Source organism: Corythoichthys intestinalis, chromosome 8 (genome assembly GCF_030265065.1).
Source record: "Corythoichthys intestinalis isolate RoL2023-P3 chromosome 8, ASM3026506v1, whole genome shotgun sequence".
Taxonomy (NCBI): Eukaryota; Metazoa; Chordata; class Actinopteri; order Syngnathiformes; family Syngnathidae; genus Corythoichthys; species Corythoichthys intestinalis.
The window spans coordinates 58008811-58023245 of record NC_080402.1 but is presented as its reverse complement, the minus strand read 5'-3'; the positions used below and the strand labels follow the sequence as shown (position 1 = coordinate 58023245).

At 40.8% G+C, this 14435-nt stretch overlaps 1 protein-coding gene across 1 annotated transcript in view; it reads right to left on the bottom strand.

Annotated features, from left to right (window-relative positions):
• Positions 1-6622: 6622 nt before the first annotated feature.
• The window catches only part of LOC130920060 (von Willebrand factor A domain-containing protein 7-like), a 95368-nt gene continuing 87555 nt past the window's right edge, over positions 6623-14435 (bottom strand). Inside the window, exons 13-17 of the mRNA XM_057842903.1 lie at positions 11932-12024; positions 11735-11844; positions 8916-9083; positions 8225-8524; positions 6623-8004 (exon numbers count right to left, since the gene is read on the bottom strand). Coding sequence (XP_057698886.1) covers positions 7555-8004; positions 8225-8524; positions 8916-9083; positions 11735-11844; positions 11932-12024 — 1121 coding nt within the window. The 3' untranslated portion in view covers positions 6623-7554. The remainder of the gene's footprint in view (positions 8005-8224; positions 8525-8915; positions 9084-11734; positions 11845-11931; positions 12025-14435) is intronic.

The following is a 14435-nucleotide window of genomic DNA, read 5'->3' as shown; positions in this document are numbered from 1 at the left end:
TTATTTAGCAATTGGGGAAAGTACTTGGGTAAAAAGAATATCCTGTAAAAATATTGAAGTAAAGAGACAGAAACAATGACATTTTGCCGCTCTCTTCGTCGCGTTTTCCTCATTGTGAATAGTTCCCCCTCGACGGGCTGACTGGTCCTTCTCAAGCCATTTATATAGCTATTGGGGAAAAATACTTGGATAAAAAGAATATCCTGTAAAAATATTGAAGTAAAGAGACAGAAACAATGACATTTTGCCGCTCTCTTCGTCGCGTTTTCCTCATTGTGAATAGTTCCCACTCGACGGGCTGACTGGTCCTTCTCAAGCCATTTATATAGCTATTGGGGAAAATACTTGGATAAAAAGAATATCCTGTAAAAATATTGGGAGTAGAGAGACTGAAACAATGACATTTTGCAGCTCTCTTCGTCTCGTTTTCCTCGTTCTGAACAATTCCCCCTCAATGGGCTGAATAGTAAAACCGATGAGCCTAGTCTACCGCTGACGTCATCCACCTGTTGGGGACGCTAAAGCCCTATAATTGTAGGCGTGGCTAACCGGCAGATTAAAAGACTCATTTCTCGTCATCTGCGCTTTGCTAAATTGTTGTATATGGTCGAATCGTCTCAAAATATGATTCTAATTCACATAATAATGCCATTTAAGACTTTTTTTCTGGTGTCGTATGCTCTTTAAAGTGTATAAAGTGTAGTCCTTTTTTTTTTTTTTTTTTTTTAAACTTCCGTGTCATCCTCTTGCCGTTGTGTTGCGTGATTTTGCTGTTGTGCTACGAGCTATTTGCTGTCGTGTTGTGGCAGTTGGGATTCGTGCTTTGGCCAATTTACAATCGTGGTTTAGGAATTAGGGATCGTGTTGTGACAATTTGCATTCGTGCTACGAGCCATTTGCTGTCGTGTTGTGGCAATTGGGGTTCGTGCTTTTGCCAATCTGTAATCGCGCATTCGGAATTGAGGATCGTGTTGTGGCAGTTTGCATTCGTGCTTTTTTCTTTTGCAAAGCATTTGCAATTTGGATTCGTGCTTTTTTTCTATTTGCAAAGTGTTTGGACTTTGCATTTCGCCTGACACCTCTCGGCCACCGTATATTAGCTAGAGGAAGCATATACAGCGTAAACAAGATGGGCCTGAGGACCGATCCTTGCGGCACACCATAACTAACTCTAGAGTGCGGTGATGATTGCTGGTTTACATTGACAAACTGGTACCTATTCGATAAATATGATTTAAACCAGCAGAGGGCTGCTCTTTTAATGCCTATGTCACATTCTAGTCTCTGCCATAAGATATTATGGTCGATTGTGTCAAAGGCTGCACTCAGGTCCAAGAGAACCAGGATCGAGATTAATCCAACGTCAGCGGCTAGTAACAGGTCATTGGTTATTTTTACTAATGCAGTTTCAGTGCTATGATGAGCTCGAAAGCCAGACTGGAAATGTTCAAATAAATTATTGTCCTGTAGGTGCTGGCAGAGCTGTTTAATTACCACTCTTTCAAGGACTTTGGAGAGAAATGGTAAATTAGAGATAGGTCTATAATTGGCCAAAATCCAGCATAAAGCCAGTGAATGCAAAGTGAGACCAAAAGTTCAGAAATCTTCTTGTTCTTTTACTCCACCGCATTTTTTACGACTGTAACTTCGCCTGCTAATTCCCATTAGCGGTCCTGGGGCTTGCTGTCTATCCGTCCTGGGAGTGGATCTCTCCTGACTGTGGTACTCCCCAAGGTTTCTCGTTTTCTCCCGAAGACTCTGGAGTTTTTGGAGTTTTTCCTTGCCGACATGGAGGGTCTAAGGATGGGGGATACCCAGGACTTGAATTTATTTATTCACCTTTGTTGCTTCGTTTGCTGTTTCTGATTGTGTATCATATTGCCTCTGCAAAGCCCTTTGAGACAACATTTTTGTGATCTAGGGCTATACAAATAAAATTGAATTGATTTGAATTTATGGCCTGCCGTGCCGCAATTAAAGCATTTACCATCTCTAAACAGCCGTTGCTTTTCGGGTCTCAATTTGTCTGGGTCAAACGTTTTTCTTCCCTGGTTCCCTTCTCGTCTTTTTCCAGGCCGACCTGTATAGTAGTTATGAATAACTATTGCTGTCGGCCCTTTATCTGACTTTTTTGCTACTAACTTATAATAGTGCAGAGCCCATTGCAAAATCTGAGCAAGCGGGGCTGTAGCAGCACCAATGTGATGCTTGTGGATTGCTTTATACACATCTGGCGTCAAATTACATAGGAAGATTTGTTTCAACATTTCAGCGAAGGCTGGATCGCCTTCCTGAAGGCCTGAATGCCTTTTAAAGGGGAACTTTGAACTAAGGTTGGCCAACCATGTTTTTGAATAATATCAATGGCTAAACAATTATAAGCATATTTTCATTATTTTTTTTAACGCAACCCTTCCAGATTCTTTGTTTAGCCCATAGCAACGCCCTTGACAACGAAAATGCTTTTCTTCGGCAATCTTCGGAGATTACGTCACACCTAGACGTGCGAGGGAAGTCCACCATAGAATAGTACTGTTTGTTGCATTGCTTCTCGGTAAGATGCCACAGCGGTGTGTGGCGATGTTTTGTTCTCGCTCAAACGAAAAGTTGTATGTGTGGCCAAAGGATAGCGGGGCACGTAAATGGACATCTTTCGTTCGCACGAAGCGAATGAATTTCACGCCAACATCGAGTAGTGCTCTCTGCTGCAAACACTTCGAAGATGCCTGCTTCCTTAACCGGTCTGCTTATGATCAAGGATTTGCCAAAAAGTAAGTGTGATTTTTGGATAGATGACTGATGACTTTGTCAAGGCATAGCTGCCTACTGTTGTGGAATTGAACAGTATAAGCTAGCGACGTTAGCCGAAAGTTAACTCATGGCAATCCCCGATCATAGTTGTTGTTGCGTTTGCTAGGTTAAGCGTGTTTAAATTGTGCGTCATCTACGATCGTGTCCGAAAGGGTTAATCCACTGTCAATCGGGAAACAGGTGTGGATGTGCATGTGCATATAAACGGGTCGGCGTCGTGGTAATTCACGGTCACGTTGCTGTAAGAGACACACACCGCCGGTGAGTTTGTGCACATTTATTTGTATTTGTATTATGTATTTCCACCTTCATGCTTGAAGCATTGCATTGCTTTTGGACGGTTCAGCGTTCACGGTGATCGCATGATAGGCTTCTAGTTTGTGTTTTATGAGAGCCGCTGACAGGTGACAGCTGACAAATAGCGTGTTGGTTTAGCGTAGCCATTCAGTCAATCACGCAGCGAATCAGCGAGAGCGCAGGTCACACAGTGAATCATGGGAACTGTAGTCTCGGGACAACACTGAAGTGGTGCTTTGTAATCTGTTCGCTTGTGTGAAAAAACTACATTTCCTCACGCCATTAGACGCCAATTCCTGCCGAGAGCTGTGCCGAGCTGTGTTCTAACTTTTCCATAAGAACTGCTCCATGTGTTAATAAAGAGACAAGGTTGTCAGCGCGTCGCGTGTTCGATAAATTTGTAAACAAAAAGCTCATAACAAGACACTATGCACAATCCGTTTAAGAGACGCTGGAGTGGGAGGCGAGGAGGAGATCGGCGAGAAGCAAAACTTTGCGGTCGAATGTGGTGCCAGTCCGCTATTATTTTGTTTTCTTATTGTTGCCACAATAAAGTGGAGGAAGCCATCAAAGACTCATCTCCTTCTTTCCCCCCAACGTTTTTATATTATTATTTTATATGCACGAGAGCTGCCGGATCTGCCAAAATGAACATGAAGTCTGATTATTATTTGTTTTAACAATGTCATCACATAGACAAAAACATAAAATTGTGTGCAAATGCCTGCATCTTCAAATCATAAAAATAATAACAGCCTATATCTTACCAATGTTGTAATCTCGATGGGTCTTGTATCCATTCCATGTCAGGTAGTCTAGGCACATTGTTTGCATTCTGATTAGCGTCTGGCTAATACATGTTAGATCCAACATAAAATTCCAAGCTCCTCTTCTTCCTCCAACTCTTCAAAAACTTGGATCTCCTCCCTTGCGCTCGGTCTATCGCTTATATCGCTGTTTGAATCATTGTTTGAAGGGCTTTGTATGGCGGCCGTATGTATGGAGCTGCCAACGCTGTTGCCGGTGTGACGTATCACTTCCGGGTTCGTCCCCTTTCAGGCTCGAACTTCGGAAGCGCGATTATTTTGTCAAATATACAACATATAAATTATTTTTTCATGCTTTATTTGGTGGACAATGTTTAATTACTTTACTTGTGACCCTATTTGGCATGTGAAGAAATTAGTTCACACTACAGCTTTAAAGGTCTCAGTCAACCTGGTGAGGAAATCCTCTGGGTTTTCCTCATCCTTCTGTTTACAAATGTGAAGCTTTGTAAAATCAGGGGTCGTGGCAAAAGCATCTCTTATCCTTTGTCCAAGTGTTATTATCGCTGCGAACATATTAGGCTAATTGTATGTACTTCCCTTATCTCAAAATTCCCTTGGATCGTAGGAGCCCTTGATCCACAAAGTCTCACTAGGAGACGCACAATTTCCTCTGCATTTAACATGAAATCTCAGCAAACCCGCACAAATTCATCAGCGCATTCCACTGGGTTGTCCCGTGGTTTTGACATGTCTTTAACGACATCCATTATATCACTGGCTGTCCAAGGCCGATGTACTAAAATTGGGGGTCCGGCCTGACCGTTAGGTCCCGCTGGGCCAGGAAATGCTATCATCGGATAGGTTTCCACAGAATTGGGTTCCAGCCCTAATGGCTGCAGGGGGTGACTCGAATCCATGGAGTTATTCCAAACTCCTACTGGACCAGTAGATCTGGTTTTAGGCCGAACTGTGGGGGTCACTTCTCCCGTGAACAAACTGTGTGGTGACATGGGCAGATTTTTCAGAGGTGTGCTCCAACTAGATGTAGATAATTGGGGTGTGTGCGGGGTGTTCCCTTTCTCGTACTGGGTCAAATCGGGGTAAGGGCACAATGACGGCATGCCTCCTACCACCGCTGTTCCATAACTAGGCGGTGGTATTGGTGGCAAAATTACTGGACGCTGTAATCCATTTTCCTCTGACAGTTTCACTTTATCTGGGGTACTAGTTTGAGGCCACTGTGGTCCCTTTGGGGGCTGTTATACGGGGGCCACAGTCGGTGGCGCAAAGGCCACTTGAGGTAGTGCGGGGGTTGTGGGGGCCGCATTTAACTGCGGACCCTGAACGCCTCGCGAAGCCATTACGGCCTCATCTATTTCTTTTCCTGCCTTTTGGCGAACCTTTTGCTGCCTGTTGGCCCGCACTCGGTCCAACAGGACTTTACAACACATACTGTTTGCCATGCTCACCTTTATTGCCAATTTATTCAACAATATGCTCAAATCTTTGTCATTCTCAATGTCTCCGGAAAACCCATAGGTTTTTTCCCACTTTGGAACAAACTGACAACAACCCTTATATTCACTTTCTGCCCTTTTTACGACTTCTTTCCTTTGTTCGTTGGTGTTGATTGCGTCTGGATTTAAACCAGCCGGCTTACCAACTTCCTTCATTTTATTTATCAAATATGTTGTCTCTCAACCCAGGAAAATGCACTGCCCAGTGGGTGACCAGGTACCAAGCTTCTACCTTCCGAGGAAGGCGGATAGCTCCGGGTGTTTATACTCACAGTCACAAACCACCAGTTTTAGATTCGTGGGTATATTGAACCCTACCTAAACTGACCTTGGTCAGTTATACCGTTTTGTATTTTAATGCTTAAAATACAATTAGACTGTGGTGTCGACGACCAAGTCCATCCTGACGAAGAAACTCGTCTTGCGTGGGACGTACGTTCCCAACGCATCCAATTACATACTAACCTTGTTCAATCCTGGTTGGTGGTTGATTCGTTCTCAGGTTCGAATGCCGTTTGCAGTTCGCCAATGGAGGATGTCCGCGTCATGGCCTCGTAGAAAGGAGGGCTTCCCCGGAGGTTCTAAGGCTCCGGGTGGTGGGCAGCCGCAGGCGTCGTCATTCTTCCACCGGAGAAGAGCGTTGGCACCCGGCTCGAAGTACCAAGTAGAGAATGTCAGGGAAATTCAACTTTGAACTCCAAGTGTCAACTCGATAGCTCGATGAGAAATGAATCACACTCAACCAAGGATTGTCTTTGCAGGTTTTATGTACAATACTAGAGCTCTTGGGTACAGACACGGAATAACACACAAAGTGCCTCTCCGCATGTGGACAAAAGAGAGATACAGGGCATCCCTCTATTTATGGGTTGACACCATAGAAACGAAATCGAAACTTAGTAAGAACATCTCAAGTTACAGAAAAAAATCTCTCATAGGGGAAAACCACCTTTAGCTATAACCTTGAATCAGCAGCTGTGGCCAGGAAGAAGTTTGATAAGCCATAGTTGCCACATTGTATTCATTCATGGCATATTGGAAACAACAGGAACATGACAGTCCAATCGTCAAGGCTATGAGAAGGCCCACTCAAAAAGATTACAACAGATTGTTCTAACAATGATACTCTATGCTATAATGTTCTCATGCAAGCATAACAAAAGCATTCAACGTATAATATATAATGGTTGTGTTTTAAGCATGAATACATTCTCTCAAACTAGTTTATTTTTTTATTTAAAATTTTACAAATTTTAATAAAACGATAACATTAAGACGGGTTTTAATTTAAAAATATTGTAACTCGTACTAACATGTATCTTTCAAGAAGTACATATCTTTCTATCCAAGCTACCTTTTAAAACACGCCACCACACACAACCATAAATAAACACCTACAGACCAACATACAATGCATCTAACGCACTAAAATTGTCAATTTTGTAATCATTTTGTTGAATTTAACTGATTGGCCCTGCGTACCACGTATCAGACACAAGATGCAGCTCACAGCTCATGCGGTGTGAGGCGCTAAATGCCAGTTCAGTCACAAAGCTGAACTGGAAAACTAAAAAGATTTCTTCAAAAACCTTCTGAATATTTTTTCCAGTCGGAATTTGGTGTATTTTTGGCCTATATATGGTAATGTAATAGGTTATAGCCTAGTGTAATAATAACAGTTCATATGACACCCTTTCAAATATTAAAAATGGCATTTTGATATTGAAAAAACATAAGTGCTAAAAACCTGATTTCCCCCATAATTAGCTACATCAATGCAAACTGATAATACACTCATAAGCATTGTTAAATGACTGACAAAAGTGTTTATTAGCTTCACGTACTGTTTACCTTTTAATATACTTCATTTTTAAAAACATGTGGTAAGCCACCCATCCCAAAACAAGGACTTGAATAGATCATGCAAAAATGTAATTGTTAAAAATATAACGATAAACAATTAGCTAAAATTATTGCATACATTTTTATAATCACAATTTTCAAATAATCTATGATTAAAATTCACATTCAGATGGCAAGATTTAGAAAAGAATATATTTGTGACAGCTCAGGCATAATTAACTGACTTCAAAATACAAGTTATGAGTTCCTGATTATTATGCAAAAAAAGAACATCATTACATACATATTTTTCATTTTCAAAGTGTTAGTGTCACTATAGTAATCCAGACCCAAAGTGTGGTGCTCAGGCTCTGCTCTGCAGTGGAAGTGGAGTTAGTTGTCACAGTAGCTGGAGTCCCAACTGGAGTCCCAACTACAGGCTCAACTGTGGTGGAATGGCTCACCAGGCCCACACAAATTCCAACGTTTCCCACATTGTCCACAACAGACAGCTCCAGTCTGTCTGCACAGCAAGATGCCCTGTAGGAGACCACAGTGATGTTATCGCCCACTGGCCCGTTCACTGTGGTCGTGTGGAGGGTGCCATTCCCTTCACGGACGGTGATTCTTTCAATTCCCGTTCCATTAACACCGTCGGTCACATTGGCCACAAACTCCCACTGGGAGGAGTCACAGAGTGATGAAATTGAACAGTTGGATGTAGATGTACTTACTTCATGGCACACTGGTCTATTGACGTCAGTCACCTGGAGACGGAAAGCGGGAGGAAAATCGTGCGAGCCAAATCAAATCACCATTCTAAACATGTATCATAGAGATGAATGCCTGTTTAATTCAACTAAATGATTCATCTTGAATTGAATTTATTAAGGCCACAAGCAGAACCAATTTCAGTGTATTTGTAGCCGGCTTTACATGAATAAGAACTAATAGTATGTTACCGAAAGACGCACTCATTGCTCTTACCTTCGCAGTGACAGAAAACCTAAGGACAACATAGTTGATATCGGTGGCAGTTGCATCTTCCACCTGAATTGTAAGTGTCACATCTGTTCCTGACGTTGCTCTGTCGGGAGCCTTTAGGGTCACGGTGCCGTCGGCCTCCCCCCCAGTAGCTGCCTCTATGGTGACAGTGCTGGGCGATGTCGAGGTAAAGTTGCGGTCATTGGTAGCATTCACATAAAATGTCACAACTTTACTTGAGGTAACAGTGAATTGGATAGGGATCGTGGAACCTGGTTCAATGTTGGTGCTGTTAGCTCGAGCCTAGAAAATTCAGACAGCCTTTTAAAAAATCATAATGCTTTATTCAATTTGCAATTTTTTTCTAAGTTATATTCACTACCAAAGTAGACAGTAACCATAGACTGACCAAAGGCATCACAGTTTTCAAAGTCATAGTGGAAGGCGTTATCAAATTAAAGATAACTGTTAAATTATGGCAACAGTTAAATTCAGTATATTGCCCATTTCCCACTAACCATTATCAGTCCATGTGCACATTATTCCAGATTCAAAAGTAAACTTTACTTGTTTCAGGACCAGTTGTGTAATTTTCATATTTTAATCTAGAGGCTGTTTTAATTTTGGATGAGTTTCAAAGTCTGACAATGTAAATGCTGTCCTTTGGAAGAGATTTGAAGAAATTCAGTCTCACAGTTATAGAGAAGTTGGAAGTCTTAATGGAAGTGGAGGCCTGCCTCTGGAATCTGCTTGTAGTGGAAGACAGTGACGATGAGCTGGTGTCGTCTCCTCTTAGCCGCACAACAAAATCATCCGTTGGAGACACATTGAATGTCACCAAGAAGTTGGGACCTCCTAATGACTGTGAAGGTAGGGACAAGGCCAATCTTGTCAATTTCCCGAGCTTTGGGACACATGAAAGGTGACCTTCTATTTACTCCCTGCTCAAAGCTGTTTTGGTGAATAGTAGCTCACAAACAAGATTGAAATCTTCAAGTTCCCTTGTCGAACACTTTTGCCCCTGTTGCTCACCTCTGCCTTTTCCTTTTTTAAAATGCATATGGCAACATCTTGCAACAGTGCAAAAAAGCATCGCTGTTTGCTCCTGGCATGCTGCTACGGTCACATTTCCAAATATGGTCACACTGACACCGGTTTCGCGGGAGTCTGAATTCTGCGATGGCCTGTGCAAAAAGGGCTTTAGACTGCAATATCTTTGTCATTAGCCACGTTTACATGCTGACTTTTATTCATACCGATTCAAATCATTCCGAATGGAAATTTCACATCAGCTGTTTACATGTCACTTCATCTATTCCGATCCAGCGTTTACATGTGACTGCCTTTATTCCGAAAGGACGTTTGACAACTGCCGTCTGACATGCGCAGATTAATCAAAACAAAGCGTCATGTTGCAAAACATGGAGATCAATCGTCGGAGTGCTGCTGTTTTAACTTTAACCCACTTGTTGTGTTCGTGGGGTCGTATCCGCTTCTGCTGTTTTGCTCTTTTGCCTTGTAGTAGCCGGTTTTCCACCGGTTTCTAATCTGGTCAACGCTCCGGTCTATTCCGGCTTCGTGTAACCTCTCGTGAACTTTTTTAAATAGTTCACTGTTCCTCGTTTTACGCCTGTCTAAGCGAGCAATTATATTCAATTCTTTTAAAGTTTGAATTAAATACAATCTTTCCGCCGGACTCCAATTAGGTGCGCTGTGCTTGGAAGCCATGTTGCAAGTGACGTTACTTACGTCACAAAGTGACGTCACCACGTCAGTACGGAGCATGTGCAGACAGAACGCAACCAGACACCATTCCGCTTCCCTGTTTACATGATATAATTTTACTTCTAATCGGTTTGGGAAAAGGAATATTCCACCCCTGTGAATCGGAATGAAATTCCATTCGGTTTGGCGCTGTTCATTCCTAATGAGGTGTTTATATGGAACACATTTATTCGGTTTGAACAAATATTCCGATTGTAATTGGAATATTTGGCTCCATGTAAACGTGGCAATTGTCTGGTCAGAAATGGGGATATATCACTGGAACTGTTATGCAATTAATCAGTAGCCACGTTTACATGCTGACTTTTATTCAGACCGATTCAAATCATTCCGAATGGAAATTTCAGATCGGCTGTTTACATGTCACTTCAGCTATTCCGATCCAGCGTTTACATGTGTCTGCCTTTATTCCGAAAGGACGTTTGACAACTGCCGTCTGACATGCGCAGATTAATCAAAACAAAGCGTCACGTTGCAAAACATGGAGATCGATCGTCAGAGTGCTGCTGTTTTAACTTTAACCCACTTGTTGTGTTTGTGGGGTCGTATCCGCTTCTGTTGTTTTGCTCTTTTGCCTTGTAGTAGCCGATTGTCAGCGTTTTCCACCGGTTTCTAATCTGGTCAACGCGCCGGTCTATTCCGGCTTCGTGTAACCTCTCGTGAACTTTTTTAAATAGTTCACTGTTCCTCGTTTTACGCCCGTCTAAGCGAGCAATTATATTCAATTCTTTTAAAGTTTGAATTAAATACAATCTTTCCGCCGGACTCCAATTAGATGCGCTGTGCTTGGAAGCCATGTTGCAAGTGACGTTACTTACGTCACCAAGTGACGTCACCACGTCAGTACGGATCATGCGCAGAAAGAACGCAACCAGACACCATTCCGCTTCCCTGTTTACATGATATAATTTTACTTCTAATCGGTTTGGGAAAAGGAATATTCCACCCCTGTGAATCGGAATGAAATTCCATTCGGTTTGGGCCTGTTCATTCCGAATGAGGTGTTTATATGGAACACATTTATTCGGTTTGAACATCTAAACCGATTGTAATTGGAATATTTGGCTCCATGTAAACGTGGCATTTGTCTGTCCTCACGATATAGCGAGCTAGGTATCTATCTTTTTAGGATATCTTAAATATCACTGTAACAGAGTGTCTCAAGGACAAGTTAAATAAAATCAAGTAATTATGGTGAAAAAGAATACTTATAAAAGGTTCTGTTAAACTACAGTTTGGGCTGAAATGATGCAAAAATTCATGATTCGGATCGCTAAACTTATCCTATGATTCGATACACAAAACCATATTTTGAATGTGAAATTTATTTTGTTTAATGTTTTTAACTAACATTTAACGTAATGTAATAAATCCTATTGAACATTGAACACTATGCGTAGGCATTTATCCCTTGTCAGCAACAAATGCAGTTGATGAGGATGCTTTAGTTAATAGGCAAATTTACTTGTTTTCTCAGTCTTCTCAGCCCATGTCTGCGAGTTACCAGCTGTGGCGAATATTTGATTTGAACTTGACTTGAATGTTTGTCACCATGCTATCGACTAACACCACAGGTTCTGTGTCGTTGAGTTTTGCCATTTTGAGACACGTATCTTTACGGACTCGGCTGTAATACCTGCGGTACATTTTTTCGAGTTTAGCAATGGTATATTTTCTCTGTGATAAAATTTGTTTAAAAAAAAAAAAACGGTGTCTTCTAAAACTTGCCTGCAATGTTCCATTGACCTCTGTTGGGCTTGACCTGTCACACAGCGTGACCTCACTGACATTTACACCTTCACTCCCCATCACTGTGACCAGCAGGGTGACATTACCACCTAAGAATTTACACAAGAGACAAAAGAAATATTTTTGCAATTCCAGGGACATGAAAAAAAGAAATAACTTTGAAATTTATCTTTCACCAAAAAGTGGACGTCCCTCCTTCAAAAAGAAGTCTCCATGGATTCCTTCACGGGCTTCCACAAGGTTGTAGATGAAGTTCACTGGACTTTGACCTGACATTAACATTGTTAAAACAAATATTTGTGAGCTTCAAAACATGTACAAATAGAATAGATTGGCCTGCAGAGTTGGGTAGAGTAACCAAAAATTTTACTCTTAAGAGTCAGGAGCTTTGTTTCTAAAACATATTACTCAAGTAAAAGTAGTCATCCAAAAATTTACTCAAGTGCAAGTAAAAAAAAGTATTTGTTGAAAAGAATAGTCATGTAATGGGTAACATTGTGAGTGACTGCTTACGATGTCTGTTTTTTTCCCAAATACTGTAATAGTATTTTTCCCTCAGCACAACTTCATTGATATTAAATGCTATTATTATACTCAAACGTATTATATGACCATATAATGCCAAAAATATGACAAAAAAATCATTTAATTCAGACCAGAACAACACTATGAAAAACCACCCATCCAAAGAGCATGAGTGCCCTCGAGTGGAGAAAAACCTTTGTTACCTCTGATTGGTATCATGAAGTCATGTGGTTATTGTTATGACGTCTCATTGGTGAAACTGTCGGCATGTCTGGCAAAAATAAAGTCAATATGTGGTATAAAGAGGGAAAATGTAACGACTCTAGTGTAAGCCAAAGTAGCGGAGTAAGAGCAGTGTTTCTTCTTCCCAAATCTAATCAAGTAAAAGTAAAAAGTATTGTGTAGTAAAATATCTGTAAGAAGTACTTTTTTCTCAAAAAGTTACTCAAGTAAATATGAGTAAATGTAACGTGTTACTACCAGAGGTGGGTATAGTAACCAAAAATTTTACTCAAGTAAGAGTACCGTCACTTCAAAATAATTACAAATGTAAAAGTAGTTGTCCAAAAATGTACTCAAGTACAAGTAAAAAACATTTGGTGAAAAAAATACTCAAGTAATGAGTAGCATTGTGACTGCTTATATTTTTGTTGTATTTTTTTTTAAACAATGGTATTAAGCCAATCCCCCCCCAAAAATTTTTTGAATTCAGACGAGAGAAAATAATTATATAAATAAGGCATTATTTGTCCAAAGAGCATGAGTGCCCTCTAATGGAGAAAAAAGTTCCGAGTTTGAATAGTGAAGAGTTCATTCATAATTACTATTTTGAAATTAAAAGGATCATATCTCCGATTTTCAGTGGTCAATCGGGGCCAAATAAAAACTGGGAGGTTGAAATCCGCACTTTCAAGTCAGTGTTAAGGGCAGCGCTCTATATCAAATACTTAATTTATTAGGGTGCTTGAAAGACACCACATGATTGAACAGGCTGGTGTGAATTTAGAACGGCAAGCTTGCGTCTGATATAATGGAGTCATGTGATTATTGTTGCGGCATCTCATTGGTGAAATCGTTAGAGCTACTTGCAACTACTACAGCTGCTACAGCTACTTGGCATCGCTAGCAAAAAATAATAAATATAATATGTAGAATAAAGAGGAAAAATGTAATGACTCTTGTGTAGCCCAAAGTAGCGAAGTAAGAGTAGCGTTTTCTCTTCACAAATCTACTCAAGTAAAAGTAAAAAGTATAGCTTTGTAAAACTTCTCTTAAAAGTACATTTTTCTCAAAAAGTTGAGTCAAGTAAATGTAACGGAGTACATTTAACGCGTTACCATTGGCTGAGGTTGATGTAACCCGGTGGTTAACAACTGACAAAGTTTACCTTGTATCACTTTACGTTGTCTGATTATAACGTGTTTATTTATTGGACCAGTGCATCAGAAGCTAGACTCGACTACAGGAGACAGCGTGCACCCGGCAGAAGCAAATAAAACTCAAGACACAGATAATTGTGGGGTTTTTGTGTGTAATAAAAAAACAAAAATATTAAACTATTTACAATATTTACATTGAAAAGAAAAGTTAACTGCATGAAACAAATGCTCAAATTATCCAAAAAACTGTTACTTTACACCCCCTAACTTTACTAAGTGCACTTAGTGTTTTCCCTTCAACGTATTATTCCAGTCCCAAAACGCTATGTGAGCTCACATGTAAATCACTGTTGAGTATTATGGAAAGTTCCTACCAGATTCCCAGCTGAAACAAAAAAAGTGTCCAGTTCAGGTTCGAAAATTGGGTTAGCTCGCCACCGGTCCCTCCTTCGACAACCACTCCTGTGGCTCGACAGGTCGAGAGCGGAAAAATGAAAGGAAAAAAAAAATTGCTTCACAAGCGATCTCCCACGATGTCCTCAATGAAAGGCGACTCCCGCATAAAAGACCCGGCCTAAACAGGCCAAGCTAGTATTAACATCATGCTTCAAATTCATCTTTTTGCTTCTTAACATGTCATATAAAACACTCACCAGAACAAGGTGATGAGGGCACGTAGCTAACGGTTGTTAGCCAACCCGCGCTGTCACAAACTGCCTTCCTAACAGCCAGTTTGCGATGACGACGTAGCAAACATTAAATTAACATTAATACTC